The sequence below is a fragment of the Centropristis striata genome, chromosome 12 (assembly GCF_030273125.1).
Source record: "Centropristis striata isolate RG_2023a ecotype Rhode Island chromosome 12, C.striata_1.0, whole genome shotgun sequence".
Classification (NCBI taxonomy): Eukaryota; Metazoa; Chordata; class Actinopteri; order Perciformes; family Serranidae; genus Centropristis; species Centropristis striata.
In genome coordinates this window covers 34,970,409-34,989,728 of record NC_081528.1, presented here as the reverse complement: position 1 = coordinate 34,989,728, position 19,320 = coordinate 34,970,409, and the positions used below count along the sequence as shown (strand labels likewise).

The window sequence follows — 19,320 nt, the reverse complement described above, 5'->3', positions numbered from 1 at the left end:
GTGCAGGTTCCACTGGTGGATCAGTCATTGCTGCGTGAAAACTTCATATCAGCAGATGTATGATGTTGTGTTATATGGAAAAAAATATTTTGCATGTTTGAGGAAAATGTTAAAAGAAAGTAAAGTCTTAAAAGGTTAAAAATTTTGGGTTTTATATGTTTTTGTTAGTTCAAGAAAAACAAACTGAGAGCAACAAATTGCACAAAAAGAACTGATGTATCAAATATGATACAAATTAGAATCATATATCCCTATTGTTTTTGGATTTTTTTTTAATTATCTGTCAGCAGGTTCAATAAACACTCCAGTTTAAAAAAAGAAGAAGAATTTTCTGGCAATTATTTAATGGTTCAGGCTTTATAGGGTTAAACCCTCTGGAGTTTGGGGCTATTTTGACCGTTTTTGAGTCCTTTTCATTCTGCCTGTATACAACACTTGTAAAACAATGTATACCACGTCATGTTGGTGTCTTTTTTATCAGCACAACCTCACCTTTATGACCTGATAATTATTTTTTCATTTTTACTTACTGGATCAACATTTTGAACCCAAAGAAACACAACAAAACGTTGCAAATGTGGACACAAGTTGCAAATAAGAGGTAAAATGAGCATACCACCTAGTTCCATATTTTTATACTAAATATATTTGACCTTATCTCCGGTTTTACTTGACCTAGTATCATCAAACAAAAACTGGCATGGAGTTTTAAGTCAGTATTTTAGAGGGAAGTTTATGGCAGGGAAACACACTGCTTCATTTTCACGCCATGACATCATGAAGAAGTCATATGATCCGATAATGTTGGTGTGATTGGTGACTCCAGAGGGTTAATAAAGATGATATAATAAATCAAATGAATGCTCTAATAGAATGATTAATTTATTGAACATTAACTTTTAAAAACATTTTTTTTGAAAGACCATAAATAAACAAACCAACAAAAGAACAGTACACAAGAAAACAGTAATTACATGTTCAAAAAGTTATCCCAAAAATGTTATCCCACACCCTCTCCATTAAACTTATATATGATTATATACTACACACACATAAACATACAAATGTACATAATTCATAACCAAATATGACCTGCAAAATATAAAATATGACATAAATGGTTGATAAATTAAATTATAACTTCTATAAACATGTGCAACTCATGCAACATAATTTATTACATGTCTTATAATAATTCAAGTACCCACTTACCCCTGACCATTATACATTTACATTGAATATGTTGAGTATGTAATATATCTATATCGAATGGAAAATGCAGATATACAAGGACATAAATAAAAACATGAGTATAGAATGAAACACAAATAAATAATTAGAGGTAGAATAGAATTAAAATTAGAAAATTTCCTCTGGGGAAAGGCTTTGGGGTCGACCAATCAGAGCAGAGCAATCAACAGAAGTTAACAGCTGTGGAATCTTCCACCACAGTGAGGGCAGCCGGAGGTGAACAGACTGGAATTTCTGGCCTCGAACAAAAAGTATTTTTGGCAAAACCATAATACCTATCATTGATCCGACTTCACTTTGAGCGTCCTGAGTTCTTCCTGAACAGCTACATATGTTTTTTGTGAAGAAAAATTAAGAAATAGCTTTGGAAGAGCGATCTGAAAAACTGTTAAATATGCTTTTCTACAGAAATCTTCCTGCGTTGTTAATATGGGAGCAAATGAGGCTGTTGGTGCGTGTTGGTGGCGCATCTGTGCGTCCTACGCCCAAACTATAACTCTGACAGCTTTACCAGAGGATTGTGAGTGAGAAGACACATTTTCCTACGTTTCTATGTATAAATTATTTCTGTAGAGTGGAATTTGCGGCCTGGAGCGCAGTTTTCAAATTTATTTTTTGACAATTTTTTCTCTCCCTCTACACTCTGGCGATGATGTCACACACTCTTACACGAACATTCCGTGCAATACACACCCATTAATTCTCAGAATTTCTCCAAAAATGATCATGGTCATTGAACAGGGATTGATAAAAAACTATAACTATAACTACTATCGAAACGTGGATTAATACACCAATACACAAGACTTGTGTCTACTGTTTAAAGTTTAAATGGAGTCTCTAGATTAAATTATGCCGGAGAAGTAGATGTTTGAAAATCTCCAATTATTGTTCTTTTTCGCTCTTTTTTTTCCCGGCCGTCCCATTCATTTCAATGCAATGCTATTGCATAGCTGTAGGGGCCAGTGCTCGGTGCGATTGCCCCGTGGCCCTAATAAAAGCCAAATAAGAGCATTTGTATTCAAATGATGTGGTAAAATGACAGCAGTGTTGATCAAGAGACAATAGTGTCATTAATTGCAGCAGAATCAATACATCTTTACAACCAATGTGATACAGGCCAATATATGGCATGATTAAGTGGAAAATCTAAAAGGTCAAAACAAGTTAAGAGTTTTCGGCGCTGGAGGAAGCTCTGGACTGCAGGGCTTTTTGTCAAACTGAAAGGTCAGTAATGTTCTCAGATGAGTGTTTGTAGCATCAGGTGATTTATAAGGTTGTCTCTCCACGATGTTGAAAACAACAACATTTGATACATTTGGCTGCTGAGAAGTCATTGAGAGGAGGCGAGAGTGCAGCAAAGTTCAGCTTTAAGTTCAAACAATGACTTTAAAAAATCCCAGAGTCATCTGGAAAAGGAAAGACAAAATTACTTACATCACTGTTAAATTGCAGACGTGTTTATGTGTTAGTTTTATGTACATGAATTTTATTCAGGTTTATTCAAATAAAGGTAGTATTATCAGCAAACTGTTTGTAAAAGTCCCTGTTCTGCAGGGGAATAGAAACTGGCAGTAACTAATGTATTAGTCTTAAAATCTTCAATAATGAAATGTAAGGTTTATATATTTCTTGTTACAGTATAAAAATATCGAACATATGACACAAATCAAGCAGTACTAAATCAAAAACTTGGTACACAACTGCCAGTAGGAAGGGAGAAAAATCAATAAATAGCACAGTTTTAAGTCCAGTTGCTAAATAAACCTTTGAATGTTTGGTTTTCAAACTCATTTCACTCTGTGCCAGTGTTTTGGATTTAGTTGCCCCTATGTGTAAAGTACAACTAACACATCAAAAGCAGCAGTTTACAGTGATGTCTACAGAGAATATAAACAGGCATATATGCTTTAATCAACATGTACACATTAATACAACATTGAGAAATAAACAATTAAAACAGCCAGTTATTATGTTAACCCTTTATCAGGCAAAGAACTATATTTGGTAACTTCAGGTAATATTTTGAGAAAAAAGTTGCAAATTTACTAGATTAAAGTGGCAAATCTAAAAAAAAAACGTGCAGATTTAAGAGATTTAACGTGGCAAATGTGCACGAAAAAAGTCGCAGATTTATGTGAAAAAAGTGGGGGGAAAAGCAATTTTCCCCCCAAATTCAGCACTCAAATTCATCTCACAAATCTGCACATTTTTTTCTAGTAGATTTGCCATTTTAATCTTAAACTTTTTTCTCAAAATATTATATTGGCATGGTTTTTTTTACACATTCCGGCTGTATGTAATATCTTCCAATATTCTCTAGGGTTGAAATTTGGAATTGTCAAGTATTTCAATGAGTGCCCTATTAAGGGTTAAAGTGGTGAATCTGGGAGAAAAAAGTTGCTTTTTTCCCACTTTTTTTGCGCAGATTTGCCACTTTAAATCTCTTAAATCTGCGACTTTTTTTCTTGTAGATTTGCCACTTTAATCCAGTAAATTTGCAACTTTTTTCTCGAAATATCTCAGTCTGACATGTTGGCCACATCCTTTTGTGAACAAACCTGCATGTAAAGGTCATGTTGTAAGACACATGGACATGACCTCAGTTAGCCGATGATGTAATTATGTGACAGACCAACATGTAACTGATTGTACCTTCTGACTAACATTATTCGCAACGTGTTTAACACAATGTGGCCTGTTTGCTCCATCAGACAGTCATAATTAACCGTTTTAGAAATGTTTGTCATTCACCTCACACTGACGTAGAAACAAGCAGTGACATATTTCCACCAGCTGTGTACCTCAGACATGAGCAATGATACGTTTGAACAGGCCATCACACAGAAATGGTGTCAGACATAAAGCATCTCAGCTCTGCAGGACTGATTACTGCAGCAGAGTAAACATTTGTTAGGCCTCTCTGTACAAGCACAGATAGGCTCCGGCTCAATTGACAGGGTCCCCTAAATTGTGTCTATGACGCCTTATCCATCGCATCAAAACCATTAAGAAAGAGACTGGGTGTGATGATAATGTATTGATCAGGCTGTGATTGATGGCCACTGAAGATATATAAGTGAAGTTCTTTGCCAAGCAGAGTTATAGTCCAGACCCGGCCGTCTGAATATAGAGACACCATGCTTTCTATAGCTCTGTTTTACCTCGTAGCTGTGATTTGTTCTGCAAGACGGACACATGCTCTACCTCTGTACCCCGACACCAACATGGAGCCACAGGCAGGTGAGACTGAAATCTGCTTTAAATCAATTTGGATTTTTAAATTGAACCTTTTTTTCTTGAACAATTGCAATTGCATGACTGTTTTACTGCATTTCTGTGAGTGATAAGCTCAGTGAGTAGATCATACATCCCAATGATGAAACAACTAATTGACTAATCAATTAGGCCATTGACAGAAAATAATTTTTATAATAGGTTTATCGTAAAGGTAATTTTTCAAGCATAAATGTGAAAATGCTGTTTTCAGCCATTTTATAGTCATATTTAACTGAATATTTTGGGTTCTGGACCAACAAAACAAGACATTTAAAGACATCACCTTAGATTTTATAGAAACTGGAATAGATATTTTTCCACAATTTCCTGACATTTGTAGACTACAAGAATAATAGATTAATCTGGAAAATAATTCGCGGATGAATCTATTATGAAAAATATCAGTAGTTGCATCTCTAGTGTATTCAATTCCCGTCTGTGACAGATGACATATAACTCAACCAAACTTTTTTATTTTATTCGTAAATGTCCTTTAAGGTGATTAAGTTCTATCTTAACTTTACTCAACTATATCAAATTTATATTCTCATGTTTGATTGTCAAGAAATGGATTAAAAACATATTATAAGTTATTCTGCTCTTTGCGCGGGAATGCAGGGGACTTGTACGCCAAAATATTTAGAACAGGTGCAATGTCTCCGGTAAAAAAGGTGGATGCCATGCATCATCCTCAAAAACATCAGTTGCAATCTATCAGAAAACAGAGAGACAATAAAACACTTGTGCATGGTTAAAACAGGAAGTAGTCTGAAATCTTCATGATAAATTGTTGCAGAAAAGGCACAAATTGGCACATATATACATATATATACATCATATCATGTTCCTAAATTGTATTTTCCTTTTGTTTAAATTGTTAATACTTTTTTTATATTTCTACTTGTTTAAATCGTAAATTATTAATACTTTTAAATATATTTCTTACTTGTTTAATTGTTAATAACTTTCTCATATTTCTAGTTTATACTGCTTGTTTACTATTTATTGTCTTACTAGCGTCCTTGCTGCTGCAATACTGGTAATTGTGGGACTAGTAAATGAAAATCTTATCTTATTAAACTTCTTCAGAATGAGAAATAAACTGTTTAAATATGTCTTGGTGGATGACTTGTTGAAACAAACAAACAAACAAACAAACAAAAATCTACCACCTTATTGATGTCCCAATGACAGGATGCTGAGAGGACATTGTTTTATCTCAACAGATTTCATTCAGAAGTTGGTGTCAGAGGTGGAGGACGGAGCGAACCCTGCTGAGGGCGAGCAGAGAGAGGTGAACAATCTGTATCCTCTGCTGATGCAGCACAACGGAGGGAGAGACTCCTGGAATAAAGGTTAAAAAAAAGACAATATCATGCAGATAAATCACTCACATGGTCAACATCATGATTTTTTTAAACTTCTGTTTTTCTGTTTTTTAGGTGCTAAAGATTCAGCACAGGAAGACAAGTATGTAAACATGGTAAGGCTGATAATCTACATCTCTATACACTATTTAAAGAAATTAATAATATAGAACTATATACTGTAGCAATTAAAGGATGATGTTAAAAGTGAAATGGTACAGAAAGACAAATTAATGCAGATTTTTAGTAGAGATTTAAAGCAAGTCAGCAAGATTAATTTTAACAGGAAGTGTGTTCCAGAGTTTCGGGGCTGTGAAAACAAAAGCTTCTCTTTTGGTTTTAATTTTATATCGAGGGGGGTTTCTGCAGTTTTGTTGCAGGATCTGAGATTAACCCTTTATCAGGCCAGATTAACCCTTTATCAGGCCAATAACTATTTGGTAACTTCAGTGGATATCAAAATGGGGTCGAGAAAAAAGTTGCAAATTTACTAGATTAAAGTGGCAAATCTACAAGAAAAAAAGTCGCAGATTTGGCAATCTCTTAAATCTGCCACTTTAATCTAGTAAATTTGCAACTTTTTTCTCAAAATATTTTTATTTTTTATTTTGGATATCTGCTGAAGTTACCAAATATGGTTCTTTGCCTGATAAAGGATTAAGTGAAACTATACAGATCTCAAAAATCCCAAATCAGTTGGGCTCTAATGTTTATGCTTTATGTTCATGAATAATTTGAGTTGCATGATGGAGGATGTATGTTAAATACTCTTTCAAAAGTAACCACAACATTTACACCTAAACTGCCATTGCAGCTACTCAATGCATTAAAACATCAGATATATTTATCATAAAGTTAATTTAGTTGATAAGTGAGTTAACCCTTAATAGGGCACGCAAATACTTGCAAATTCCAAATTTCAACCCTAGAGAATATTGGAGGATATTACATACAGCCAGAATGTGTAAAAAAAAAAAAAAACATACGGACCCGGGGGAGGGGGGTAATATTTTGAGAAAAAAAGTTTACGATTAAAGTCTACGAGCAAAAAGTGTCTACGAGAAATTTTTTTGCAAATTTATGAGATTTAAAGTGGTGAATCTATGAGAAAAAAATTATTTACGAGATTTAAAGTGGTGAATCTGCTTTTGCACCCACTTTTTTCTCGTAAATCTTCGACTTTTTTTGCGCAGATTTGCCACTTAAATCTCTAAAATCTGTGACTTTTTTCTTGTAGATTTGCCACTTTAATCGAGTAAATTTGCAACTTTTTTCTCAAAATATTACCTCCCCCTCTGAAGTTACCAAATACGGTTCTTCGCCCGATAAAGGGTTAATTAGAAAATTAAGAATTTCAAAGAAAAATGAGTTGTAGGCCATTAAAATATATGAATGTTTAAGTGTCCCTGGTGTGATTTTTTAGGTGGGGGACCTCAGAGAAGCCGTGTTGAAGCTGGCAGCGGCTGACAAGCTTCGCTCTCAGGCTTTTCTCAGATCAGAACAGAACTTGCCAAAGACAAACAAAAGAGGTGAGCCACTTATCCTTTCATATCAAGCACATGGCACGCCTGCTCTTTAAACACAGAGACAGCTGTGATGACGACTCAAAGCACTGAGTCCTGAGTTGACATCATATAAAATGACCTGACACGATGCTGACGTTATTATAATGCAGTGATGTTATCAGAAGGATGTTTAACTAAGGCTTGTGCTTCCAATAGAGCTCAACTTTTATTCTACGTCAGTAGTTATTCAACTACTGGTAGTGACCCCACTGAAGTAAACAGACTCATTAAAAGCAACAGTTATGAGTTATGTTTCCTCATTTTCATCACAGATGCAATAAATGTGATTTCTAATGAAGTTTTCGGTAACGCTTTATAATAAGGTCCTTAATAACCATTAATTAACAAGTAATAAGGCATTGTTCTCGCATTAGATCCGGTAGTTGCAAAAAGCATAGTTAACTTATCGTTAACTTATAATAGATGAGCAATAAAGTATATTTTAATATCAATAAGCAAACAAAATAAGATTAATAAAGGCATGGCAAAGGCATAATGGGTGGGTCATGGGTGTTTGTAATGCCATTATTAACACTTATATAAGCTTATAAACACACAATAATGATAATAAGCATCTTGTAAGGACTTGCAAGGGCCGTATTAATTGTTTATTATTTTTTTATTACAAGGACCTTAATATAAAGCGTTACCAAGTTTTCTTTTTTAGTTTAGAAAAACTGACTTCAAACACATAGAGTAACACTTTACTGAAGTTCCTATAATAAGTCTACAATAAACTGTGAAGCCAAGATACATCCCCATTAAAACCTCCAATTTTTTTTTCCTATCCTTATTTCTTAGCTGTTACAGCTAAAAAATCATGCTAAAGGGTTATAATTCTAAAGATGGACAAACATTTTGTAGTTATTATTAGGCATTAAGTTGGTTATCAAATGTAACTCAGTGAAAGTGGAAAATAATATAATGTACTTATATAATAATATAACTTTATAGCAGATTTTTTTAGACATCAGAGCAACTTTTTTACTCTTAAGTCTGATAAGTTAGGAAAAAAACAGTTGCAGTGTTAAAATGGGGATTTGATATGTATTTTTTTTTTCATTCTTTTCACTCTCTGTTTCTCTGACAGCATGTTTCTGGAAATACTGTGTGACCAACTAGAGCTCAGCAGCTGCAGGACGTCTGCTGTGATTTCAGCGCCTTCACTCAACATCTCCAGTTTTATTTCCCACCAAACAGTTTATTCACCATCTATACCAGATCAATAGAAAATATATTTTTGAAGCTGTAAAATTGTCTTTTTTTGTGGCTGAAAATAAACTTGAATATCAGAAATGCCACTTATGTGACCTGCTTTTGATTGTGACATGTTAAAGTTTCGATATTTATAATATTTACAGTATGACAGCAGAAAAAGGGAGAATTATACTTAAAATAATTAAACTATAATAATTAAAATTGAACTCCTTTATGTCTGTTTTATCTTGTGACAAAGTTTTAGATTCAAATTTTGCTTTATTTCAGAAAAATAATGATATAAAAATTGCAGTAACTTCAAAATTCAATGTAGCCATGTATTTCTTCATTGTGTTGAATGAATAATAGGAATTATAAATGTATTTGATAGGGAAATTATAGTGATTAAGTAAAAAAGTGAGATAAAATTATATTAAGACTAAAATATAACATTACTTTATAACATTAAGACTAAAATACGCAAATCTTTGAATAGAGTTATAAAACATTTTAATAGACTTATAACAAAATCAATTTGAAAATGTTTATTCACTGAAAATAAAATATAAAAGCTGAAAGATGACAACAACATTGTAGTTACTGCACTTACTATTAGAACCTTTTTCCAGCAATGAGAAACAGAGGGCAATAACTACATTTTTGGAGTCAAAGGTCAAAACATGTAGAATTAATATCACTTAATATCATATCACTTACCTACCTATAACCCATTTGGCTTGCCAGTAAAAAAAAACAAAAAAAAACATTAAAAAACTTTAAAGCAGTTTTTCTCAGTATTACTCTTTGCATAGTTACTGCAGTTAGGCTTTGTAGGGCAGTATAGTACTACTTTGTGCACAAAAATCAAGATAAGGACAAATTAATTAGATATTTTTTTATTAGTGTGACAGTGAGACAATTGAGTCATATCAGATACAGAAGTTTATTTCTTGATTTTTTATAAAAATTAACTGTTTATGAAGGTTTCTGCAGATGCTGCTCACACTAATACAATCATACATGTTTTAATAAGGGTGTTTTGATCATAAAAAAACATTGGAAAAATATCTATTTACACTATAAACAAAAACATTAATTGCACATTTGGCCTTTTCAACGTGGCATAAAGATACCATCTATCTGTGAGTGACTATGTATAAAGTGTCAAGACAGACAAGTCTCACTTAAACAGCAGGTTTAAGGTTTTTAAGGTGGAACAGTGTGATTCATGTGAGTCTGATTGATTGCCACAGGCTATTCATGCAGCTTGTAGCGCCCTCTACAGATCACCAGCTCCACATGCACGCTTACACTGTGGAAATTGGACATAAATTACAACAAACATAAAGGTTTTTATTTCCTCTTGTTGGCCACGCTGAAGTAAGCCTTCTCGATTTCGATGTTGGCGGGACACGTCTGTTTGAACTCCTCTCTCTCGTAGGCGTTCTGAAGGTATCTCCACACGCCGGTGAACTCTGTGGGGATGTCAAAGTCACAGTACTTCTTGGCAGCAATCTGGAATAAAAAAGAGAAGATCAAAATTTGACCATAGTACTGCCCTACAAAGCAAAAAGGCAGTAACTACGCAGAGTGCAGAACTGAGAAAAATGACTTTAAAGTTATCCTGTAATCCAGCCTTAGTAGTTGTAGGTAGATTATTGGACATGTGGCTGTTCTGTTACTTTATATTAGCTTATTCTTTGTACATATCAATCCTCATATTTAATTTTATATTTTGCAGTTACTGTATTCTTGCTTTGTATTACTTTCCAAAAACGTGGCACCATACCAAGAAAAAAGGCAGTATAGATTCTCCAAAAACTATTTTGCCACAACTTGGGCTCTGGGTGTGTTAGATTCACTGTATTTGAAATAATTGGAACCATTTGTTTTCCTGAACATGGATATACCAAACCCAAAGTAATTTGACCATTTTAGGTCAATATTTTCCACCCGGAAGCTGTTCTGGTGCTGAAACGGCTGCTTAAAGTCTCACATTGCTGAGCTGTATCAAGGCTCAAATGGGGACAATTTATCTTGAATAGGACCACATTATTATGTGTGAGTATTAGATTATTGTGTGTCTGGGGGTGTTTCTGTATCTGTAATGTAGTATCTGCTATACCTACAAATCACATCAATGTTAAAGCACTGCAAAAAAAACTTTTCTTTGAAGCAATATAGGCAATATAGTCTAAGTTTAATACTAATGCCTCTATTTACCCACATAAACAAAGTAGTTATTTCTATTTCAATACCCTGCAAAATCATACAAAACGATTTTTGACACAAAGTCAAGAAGGGTCTATGTTTCTGCAGGTAAAGTTTGGAAGTGAGTGGTACGTTAGCCAGTAAAAAGGAAGCAGGAGGAGATTTTTTTTTTTAAACGTTTTACATTTACATGATGTTATATTTTGTGGTTGTGGCTGATACTAAAGAAGACTTTGTTTCTGTCCACCAGTTTTAATGCTTTCTGATTTTTTCCTGTTTGGGCCTTGAACAGTTATTTAAATGAAACCATCTGAGAAGTTTAAATTAAATATAGTAGAACTAGTAGTATATATTTCAACAACTTATTTGACATATGAAATGTAACAAAGTGCCCAAACAGACACTATTTTTTGTAATGAGTCAAACGTCAGAAGATACTGGTTTATTCTTTCATAATGCATTTCATTTTATAAGAGTATCATATGCTTTTAAAATGTAAATATGACAAATCACATGAAACACAGTTGTGAAATACATCAGAAGTGGAGTAAAGAATATTAAAATAAAAATTACCTTTGAAATAGAGTGGAATATAAGTTTAAAGTAGCAAGAAATGGAAACACTGAGTGAGTCTCAGTATCAGGTACCTCATAATGCTACTTAAAAGTGAAATTTGCCACCTTCTATGAGGATGTTTAATCAGTGTTGATGCAGTTGTTTAAAGCGATGCATTTCTCAGTGTCTGCAAAATGTGTTCTTCCTGCAACCAGCACCGTCATCTGATTAGACAGTGACATAGTTGGAGGTAAGTAAGAACTACATGCTATTTCTGCCTGGATTTCTCCTGGCAACCAGGGGGCGTGCTTTATATGGCAAAAACAGAACCTGATTGTTCTCTTTGTTTGTATTGCACCTGGTTACTTCGTTGGACAGAAGCTTGTGTGTAATACATCCTGGAGAAAGTAGCAGGAGAATTCAGCTTTCTGAGTGAATATAGCACACTGAGGAATTTGAGGCGGCAGTGTTTCCCTTTTAGCACAGCTCCTCAGTACAGTAGTTGCTTAACACAAGCAAGAAAAAAAAATCTTCCCTTCCAGAGATAACCCTACAATATAACCAATATAACTGATGTCTCACCCTGATGACGTGCAGTTTGGGCAGCAGGTTGCAGTCAGCTAAAGTGAGGCGGTCGCCGTCCAGAAACTTCCTCTTGGAGACACCGACGGACTCTCTGGAGTTGTGGTCGACCTCCTCGGGGAGCGGCGAGTTCAGGTAGTTGTCCAGACGCTTGAACTCCCGCAGGAGGTTTTTCTCATGGACTGGAGGGTGAAATGTAAATATGACCAAATGCAATAATTTGAAAACTTTTGAGACATACATTTAAATAAAAAAACAGATAAAGACAATATATTTAACTCTCTTTAAACCCACCAACAGGTAGCAATGGGTTAGACCATAAAACATTTTGTTTTAACTAATATAGTTCCAGTTGTGTTTAATCCACATGTTAAACAAGCACAACTGCAGAAACTAGAAGATGTTACCTTTCAAATGAAGTTTTGTCTTTGTTAGGTTTTTTTTTGTCAAATTCAAACCCTTCTCAGATGGGTGGGTTTTAAGAGGTCAGTGGTAAAATTGTTGTTTTTGTAAATATTCTCTCTCATTTCTGAATTTAATAAATTCCATTTTTATTACATTTTACCCCATCTTTGAAATCAGGGTTGTAGGTAAGAATAAGTAAAAGATATTATGAGCTGTTGCATGTTTAATAAATTACAGCAGTATCCAACTTACAGGCGTTATTTGGACTGTTCTTGATGAAAGCAGAGAACTTTGCAAAAATGTCAGCGCCCACGTCAAAGGACTCTTTGTTCAGCGGGCTGAGATGAGGATACCTGCAGAGGAGAGAGGAAAAAGGAAACACACGGGAGTTAACCTATTTTAATGAGAATATGAATCACACCTGATTAATATTTGCGTAACGATTAGGCGTAACAATACCTCGGAGGAGCCAGTGTTTGTTCAAGAAACTCCTCGATTTTGATGAAGTCTGTTTTGAGGGTGCCGTTGTAGAGGAGGAAAGGAGGGTTGGTCCCCGGGGCCAGGTCTTTGAGCTCAGCCGGCTTCCTGCAGAAAGAAAGAAAAAAATTGGCTGTTTGTTTATTTTGCTTTATGCTTTTATTCTAGATTTACAAATAAGATTTGTTAGTCAGTGTCTTTTATCTACAGTAAACCTTCTGAATGTATAATTTTTTTTTGTAGTTTGTATTTTTATTTCTGTGAAGCACTTTCTGTGTAAACTTCTTTTTGAAAATTGCTTTATAAATAAGATTTATTATAATAATAATAATTATTATTATTATTATACTCAGCCGGCTTCCTGCAGAAAGAAAAAAAAAAATTGTCTGTTTGTTTATTTTGCTTTATGCTTTTATTCTAGATTTACACCTAAGATTTGTTAGTCAGTGTCTTTTATCTACAGTAAACCTTCTGAATGTATAATGTTTTTTTTGTAGTTTGTATTTTTATTTCTGTGAAGCACTTTCTGTGTAAACTTCTTTTTGAAAATTGCTTTATAAATAAGATTTACTATAATAATAATTATTATTATTACTATTATATTATAAAAGATATAGTGAAAGGAGGGCAGTGAGGAGAACATGCTGGACCGATAGATTTATTCAATCATGCTTTTATCAAACATGTCAAAACTGAGGCTGTGTTTGTTATCGAGGATTAAACGTGGCTCTGTAGATTAATGATTTCAACATTAGCTGTTGGTTTAGTTCTAAAAACACACAGCGCTGGGAGTGGCCGGCTGGTCAAGAGGCCCGTTCTGTGTGTGTGTTCTGAATCATTCAATTATCAGCATCCTTTCAAAGTTTCCTGATCTTATTTGCTCTCCGGTAATGACCCTGAGAAATTCACACAATATAAAGGCCTCAATTAAAGAAGGTGTTTGTTTGACAGCGACACAGAGCTCTTTGTACACTTGACGGGCTCCTCCCTTCAAACCTCTAACAGAGTGAGCAACACACCTATTGATAAGTGAGAAATGGTTTTGAGTTACTCTCAATTTCTCTTTTGTTTGCTTCTTAATAGAGTTCTGTGTGAAAGTCCCCAGGACCAGATGCTCAGGAAGTGTTTCTGCGTGTGGGGGGGGGGGTTCTTACTTCCTCATGTCGACAGTGGTCACTGTGAACTTGACTCCTTTCAGCCACAACACCATGAACAGCCTCTGACAGAAGGGGCAGTTCCCCACGTTCTCGCCATCATGCCCAGCCTGAAAAACACAGAGAGTAGAGTTTAGCTTTCTGACCTCATATTTTATCCAGTGAAGCAATCACACAATATCTCGTCTCCACTCATCTGCTGATAAACATTTTGGAAGTGAAAGGCGTGTCTGGCTCGGTTTCCTCCGTGTAGGGAAAAGCAGGCATTGTGCTGCAGTGGAAAACAACAGACGCTAACATTTGCTCTCCTCCCTCTTGATGTCATAGGAATAGTTTGACATTTAAGGAAATTATTCACTTTCTTGCCAGAAGTTAGATGAGAAGACTGATATCATTCCCACTGTGTGTGGCCAATATGAATCCAGCCAACAGTGCACCTTCGCTTAAAGACGAGAAACAGCTAGCTTGGCTATGTACCAACAAAATCTGCCTCCTCACGACATAACACGTTGGAACTTGTTTACTTAATATGTGACGACAAAGCAAAATTGACAATTTCCTTTTTCCTGAAAACACACCAAGCAGTGGCAAAGTGCAGCAGGTGGTGAGTTGCCATGCAGTGCCAATGAAGAGCTGCACAAGGCTGCAGCCGTTTGATTCTGCTGCGATGTGTGACCAAACTCAAAGTTGGGGATAGTTTATATTTATGGGGTGAATTGTGGCAATTAATTACCTGCAGCCAATCTGTAAACAGTCCTGTGACATATTGACCTACATAAAAAATAGAAAGAATTTATTCCACAGAAAAAATTATTTATTTCAGCGAGCTGGACTTTGCTGCTGCTTGGTGTGTTTTTGGTGTTACGGGGGTTTATGTGCCAGACAGTTTCTTGGCTGGAAGCAGTGATTTCCTGGAGTCCTGTCTCTGCGTGACTAACAAAAATTTGCCATTTTTACCTCCACCAATAAGGTGATGTTTGTGTCTCAGCTTGTCTGTCTGTCAGCAGGAGGACAGAAAAACTACTGGTCTGATTATCATTAAAACCTTGAAGAAAGGCTGTAGCATGGGCCAGGGAAGAGTTAGAGTTAGTTTTTAGTATAGATTAAACAAGCAAGATTTGTCATGTTAATCAATGATGAGGACAGAACCAGGTTGTTTCCCCTTGTTTTATGCTAAGTGAATCTTATTTATTTTACAGACATGAGAGTGGTCTTTTCGTCTAACTCTCAGCAACAAAAGCAAATAAGCATATTTATAAGAACACCCAGCTATTCTTTTAAGAGGCTGAATGTTGAATGTTTCAAAAAGACATGATGTTCTGTCTACAACATTATGTAGTGACTTGAACTGTTTTTGAGCTTCACTTGACCTTGTTTTAGATATCAGATACACTGTCTCTACATTAAAAAACACATTTGTGCAGGAATGAGAATGAAGGGAACCTAATGTAATTTCATGTTTGGCAATTGAGCAACAACGGAAGGTGAGAAATGAGATCATATTTGTTTACGTGACTCCTTGACATAGAGCAGTGGTGCATGTTGTCCGTGACCCCCGCTCACTGAACAGAATCTCACGCGCACAGTTCGGATCATACAAACTCAGTTGATACGACGAATTTTGGACAAATAATGAAGCAGAGAACAACTAAAACATCTCCCGGTCTGTGCTACTTTGGGATTTGTCAGAAAAGACACAAAATGACCAAAAAATTCCATAAAATTATGCAAAAAAGGACTCAAATTGACCACAAAAGACACAAATTGACCAAAAAAGACACCAAATAGCCCAAAAATGAAACAAAATGACGAAAAAAAGACACAAAATGACTAAAAAAAGACACAAAATGACCAAAAAGACACAAATTGACCACAAAATGATCAAAAAAAGACACAAAATGACCAAAAAGACACAAATTGACCACAAAATGATCAAAAAAAGTCTCAAAATGACCAAAAAGACACAAATTGACCACAAAATGATCAAAAAAAGTCTCAAAATGACCAAAAAAGAAACAAAATGACAAAAAAAGACACAAAATGATCAAAAAAAGACACAAAATGACCAAAAAAGACACAAAATGACAAAAAAAAAAAGACATTAAATGACCAAAAAGACTAAAACACATGAACACTTTAACACAGTGGAGATAGAGCTGACTTCCAAAATGATTTGGCGACCCCCAGAAATCATCTCGCAACCCCAAATGGGGTCAGGACCCCCAGGTTGAGAATAGCTGACATGGAGGACTGTATCTGAGTGTGTGCGTGAGTAAAGTGGGTGTGGCTGGCTCAGGCTGGGGGCCAGTCACCCTGCACGCTCTCAGCTCAGTCTGGGTGTGCGTTGATAAGGTGGGCTGTCTGTCTGTGGTCAGAGTTCACCGATAAAAAATAAAAGTGCTGTGACCCTCAGCAGGGATACAAACACTACAACACATGGTATCTTTAGATGGCATCCATCAAAAGAAGAGCTGTCCTCTGATTGATCATTCAGATACAAACTGTAGATATCTGACAACGGAGCAGCAAATCGTTTGTCTTTATCTTTTCCCCTAAAAAAAGAGAGGATTTAACCTTCAACAGCCAACCAGCCAGTCTTTTTATTTTTATTTTGAGCCAATTTAGCATACCCAAATAGAAAAGCTTAAGTATAAGTGTAAAACCAAAAATGATGTATGAAGCCTCATTTTAAAAGGCAACTCTTTTAGTTTCTAAAAAATATCCTAACATGTGGCTATAACATAAATCTAATCTAAACTACATCAGTTCAAACATGGCTCAAAATACAATAAATACATTGCAACCAACTATAGTGGACAAAAAATTACTTAAATTTTATGAATAGATATGTTTAAAAGGACATAAGAAGTCTTTAATCTTTTTTTTTTTTTTTTTACATTTTTGTTCACCTATCATTCACCTACAGTATTTATTTATTTTAGTACATATTTCAGAATTTTTTAAATTCTAAATTAAGTAATTTTTCATCCCCCATAGCAAACCTCTCCTTTCAAATAATTAGTGAAATTGAAAAGAAATGACCAACCTTAATGAACAACTCAATGCTTGGCTCCTTGTCAGAGTTCTGTCGAAGTGCCATGTCGACCCCCCAAAAAGTTTTAAATCACTTAAAAACAAAACAAAAGCTTCTCTTTAAGTTCTTTGCACCTCAGAAATCCAGAGAGATCTGATAACTGCCCTGGAACAAGCTCTGGTTTCAAGTGTCTCTGCGGTGGTGGATGTCAGGAGAAAGTGTAACACGTCCCTGTTGGTTGTGTTTTGTCTGAGGACTCCTTGGAGGCTATCGCTCTGAACATACTTCACACAAGTCAGGGGAGGGGGAGGATCCACAGAAATGGGCGGGGCACTACCTCTTATATACCCAAAGCCAAAATCTTTGAGCTTTAAATAGGTTTCTTTGCTTATTGCAGTATACAGGAACTGATATCAGCTCGTGACTCAAAACACACAAATTCATTTGGGCCACTTCACATTCCAGCATTGTGATATATACAAGAGATATAAAGGGAATAATAGATTAAAGTACTTTTCACAGAGAAGCTGTACTTGGTACAAAGCACTCACTGTGTCCTGATGAAGAGAATAACCATGTAATCTAATTTAAAAAATGTGTCTCACAGTCTCACATCTGGTCGACTGAATAAAGTAATATGTTACTGTATATTTGTAGATGGGAATATTTAAATTGGAGAAATACCAGATCTATGCTTCTAAGAATAAATGATGCTGTATTAAATATCTGAATGTTCACCTTTAATATCTTATGGTACCCTAAGGGCCTTTGGTGAATATATATTTATATAAATTGTTTGTTTCAGTATTTATTTATCTCATTTGTTATTAATAATGAATATATTTATTCAATGTTTATTTTACTTTTCTTATCTCTATAATAATAATAATAATAATAATAATAAAAATGCTAATAAAACATATTATTATTATTATTATTATTATTATTATACAACAACAATAATAATAATTAATTATTTATATTGTATTACTGATTGTCATTCCAGAACGGAGCTGAGTGTTTTGTGTGTTAAAAATGGCAATAAACTTATCATAAAGAAGGAATAACTGAACAAAAGGTTAAACGTAATTCAGGTTATATTGGTGTGCATTTGTAATGTTGATAATGAGTCATGTGTTTCTTTTTATCAAAAGTTATAAAATATGTCTTTGCTTCAATACCTTTTCACAACTATTATTGGAAGTTACTCTAAGTACATTTTAGTTATTTTATGTAATTCAAAAAACAATCATTGCATGTCCGTATGTGCACTTTATTCAATTAGCACAACTAGAATCAAGTTTTCTCAGCTTTCTGTGGAATGCTTTATAATACTATTGTATTTACTTTCTACTTTTTTTCACACTTGTTTGTTTCTTTACATCATCAAAGCAATTTCAGTTCTGTGTATTACTAATGCTACTACAGCACAAATAGAGAATATATTTATACAGTCTATGGTAGTGACAGGAAATTAGCTAAGTTAGCTTAAAGCATCTGTAATAATAACTCAATAGAAATAAAAATATGACATTGACATGACAAACACTGATTTAACTAAAACAGGGCTCTTTAAAAGAGAAGTTTTACATCGTGGTATTGTTACTTTTCACTTATAAGAATATCTGACAATTCAAAGAAGGTCACGTTGGGTGACATCACCATTCTTTTAAACAAAAAAGGGGGTTTCAGTGGGATATTAAGTAATGCATCATGGTGAAGGGAATCCCCTCAGTGCTGTGGGCAGAGAGGACAAGGTTACTTTTGGTTCCTGTCTTGTTTTGCATGAGTTGAAGCATGACGAAAATTAAAGAAAAAAATTGAAGGTATTTAATATCGTTTCCACTGAATACTACATTCTTTTCTAAGGAGTCATTTTTGATGAATAATGATTAAAAACAAATAAATATGTCAGTTAACTTTGATCTCCTGATCCACGTGTCCTCAGAGCGTTTGGGAGTGAGGGCTCTGTTCACTATCAGTGTTTCTTGTAATTACGTATCATTTACAGTAAACGGGGAAGGGAAATTCATGAAAAACAAAACCCAAAGCTGTGGTTAAGACTTCCCTAAAGAAATACGACCGACATAAAGAGCGGGATTATGCAATGTATTACAAGGAATTTAAGGCTCTGTGCTGTGTGTGCTGTTTTTTGTGGCTCTGTGCCATGAAAAACAAGCCCATCATATTGAAATTCCAAAGAAATCCTGGAAATTTGATGAATAACACTCGAACATCGCAGG

The 19,320-nt window shown here is 34.8% G+C and overlaps 2 protein-coding genes across 2 annotated transcripts; one reads left to right on the top strand and one right to left on the bottom strand.

Annotated features, from left to right (window-relative positions):
- Positions 1-4,382: 4,382 nt before the first annotated feature.
- Positions 4,383-8,715, top strand: urp1 (urotensin-related peptide 1). Its single transcript, XM_059346857.1, has 5 exons — positions 4,383-4,494; positions 5,757-5,885; positions 5,973-6,013; positions 7,321-7,426; positions 8,553-8,715. Exons 1-5 carry the CDS (start codon positions 4,392-4,394, stop codon positions 8,582-8,584), a joined length of 411 nt encoding a protein of 136 aa, XP_059202840.1. The 5' UTR covers positions 4,383-4,391; the 3' UTR covers positions 8,585-8,715.
- A 764-nt stretch (positions 8,716-9,479) lies between these two features.
- On the bottom strand, positions 9,480-17,349 carry clic2 (chloride intracellular channel 2). The gene is made up of 6 exons (XM_059346178.1): positions 17,090-17,349; positions 14,044-14,153; positions 12,872-12,997; positions 12,665-12,765; positions 12,008-12,189; positions 9,480-10,174 (listed from the first exon to the last, which is right to left on the bottom strand). Exons 1-6 carry the CDS (start codon positions 17,141-17,143, stop codon positions 10,013-10,015), a joined length of 735 nt encoding a protein of 244 aa, XP_059202161.1. The 5' UTR covers positions 17,144-17,349; the 3' UTR covers positions 9,480-10,012.
- Positions 17,350-19,320: the final 1,971 nt, after the last annotated feature.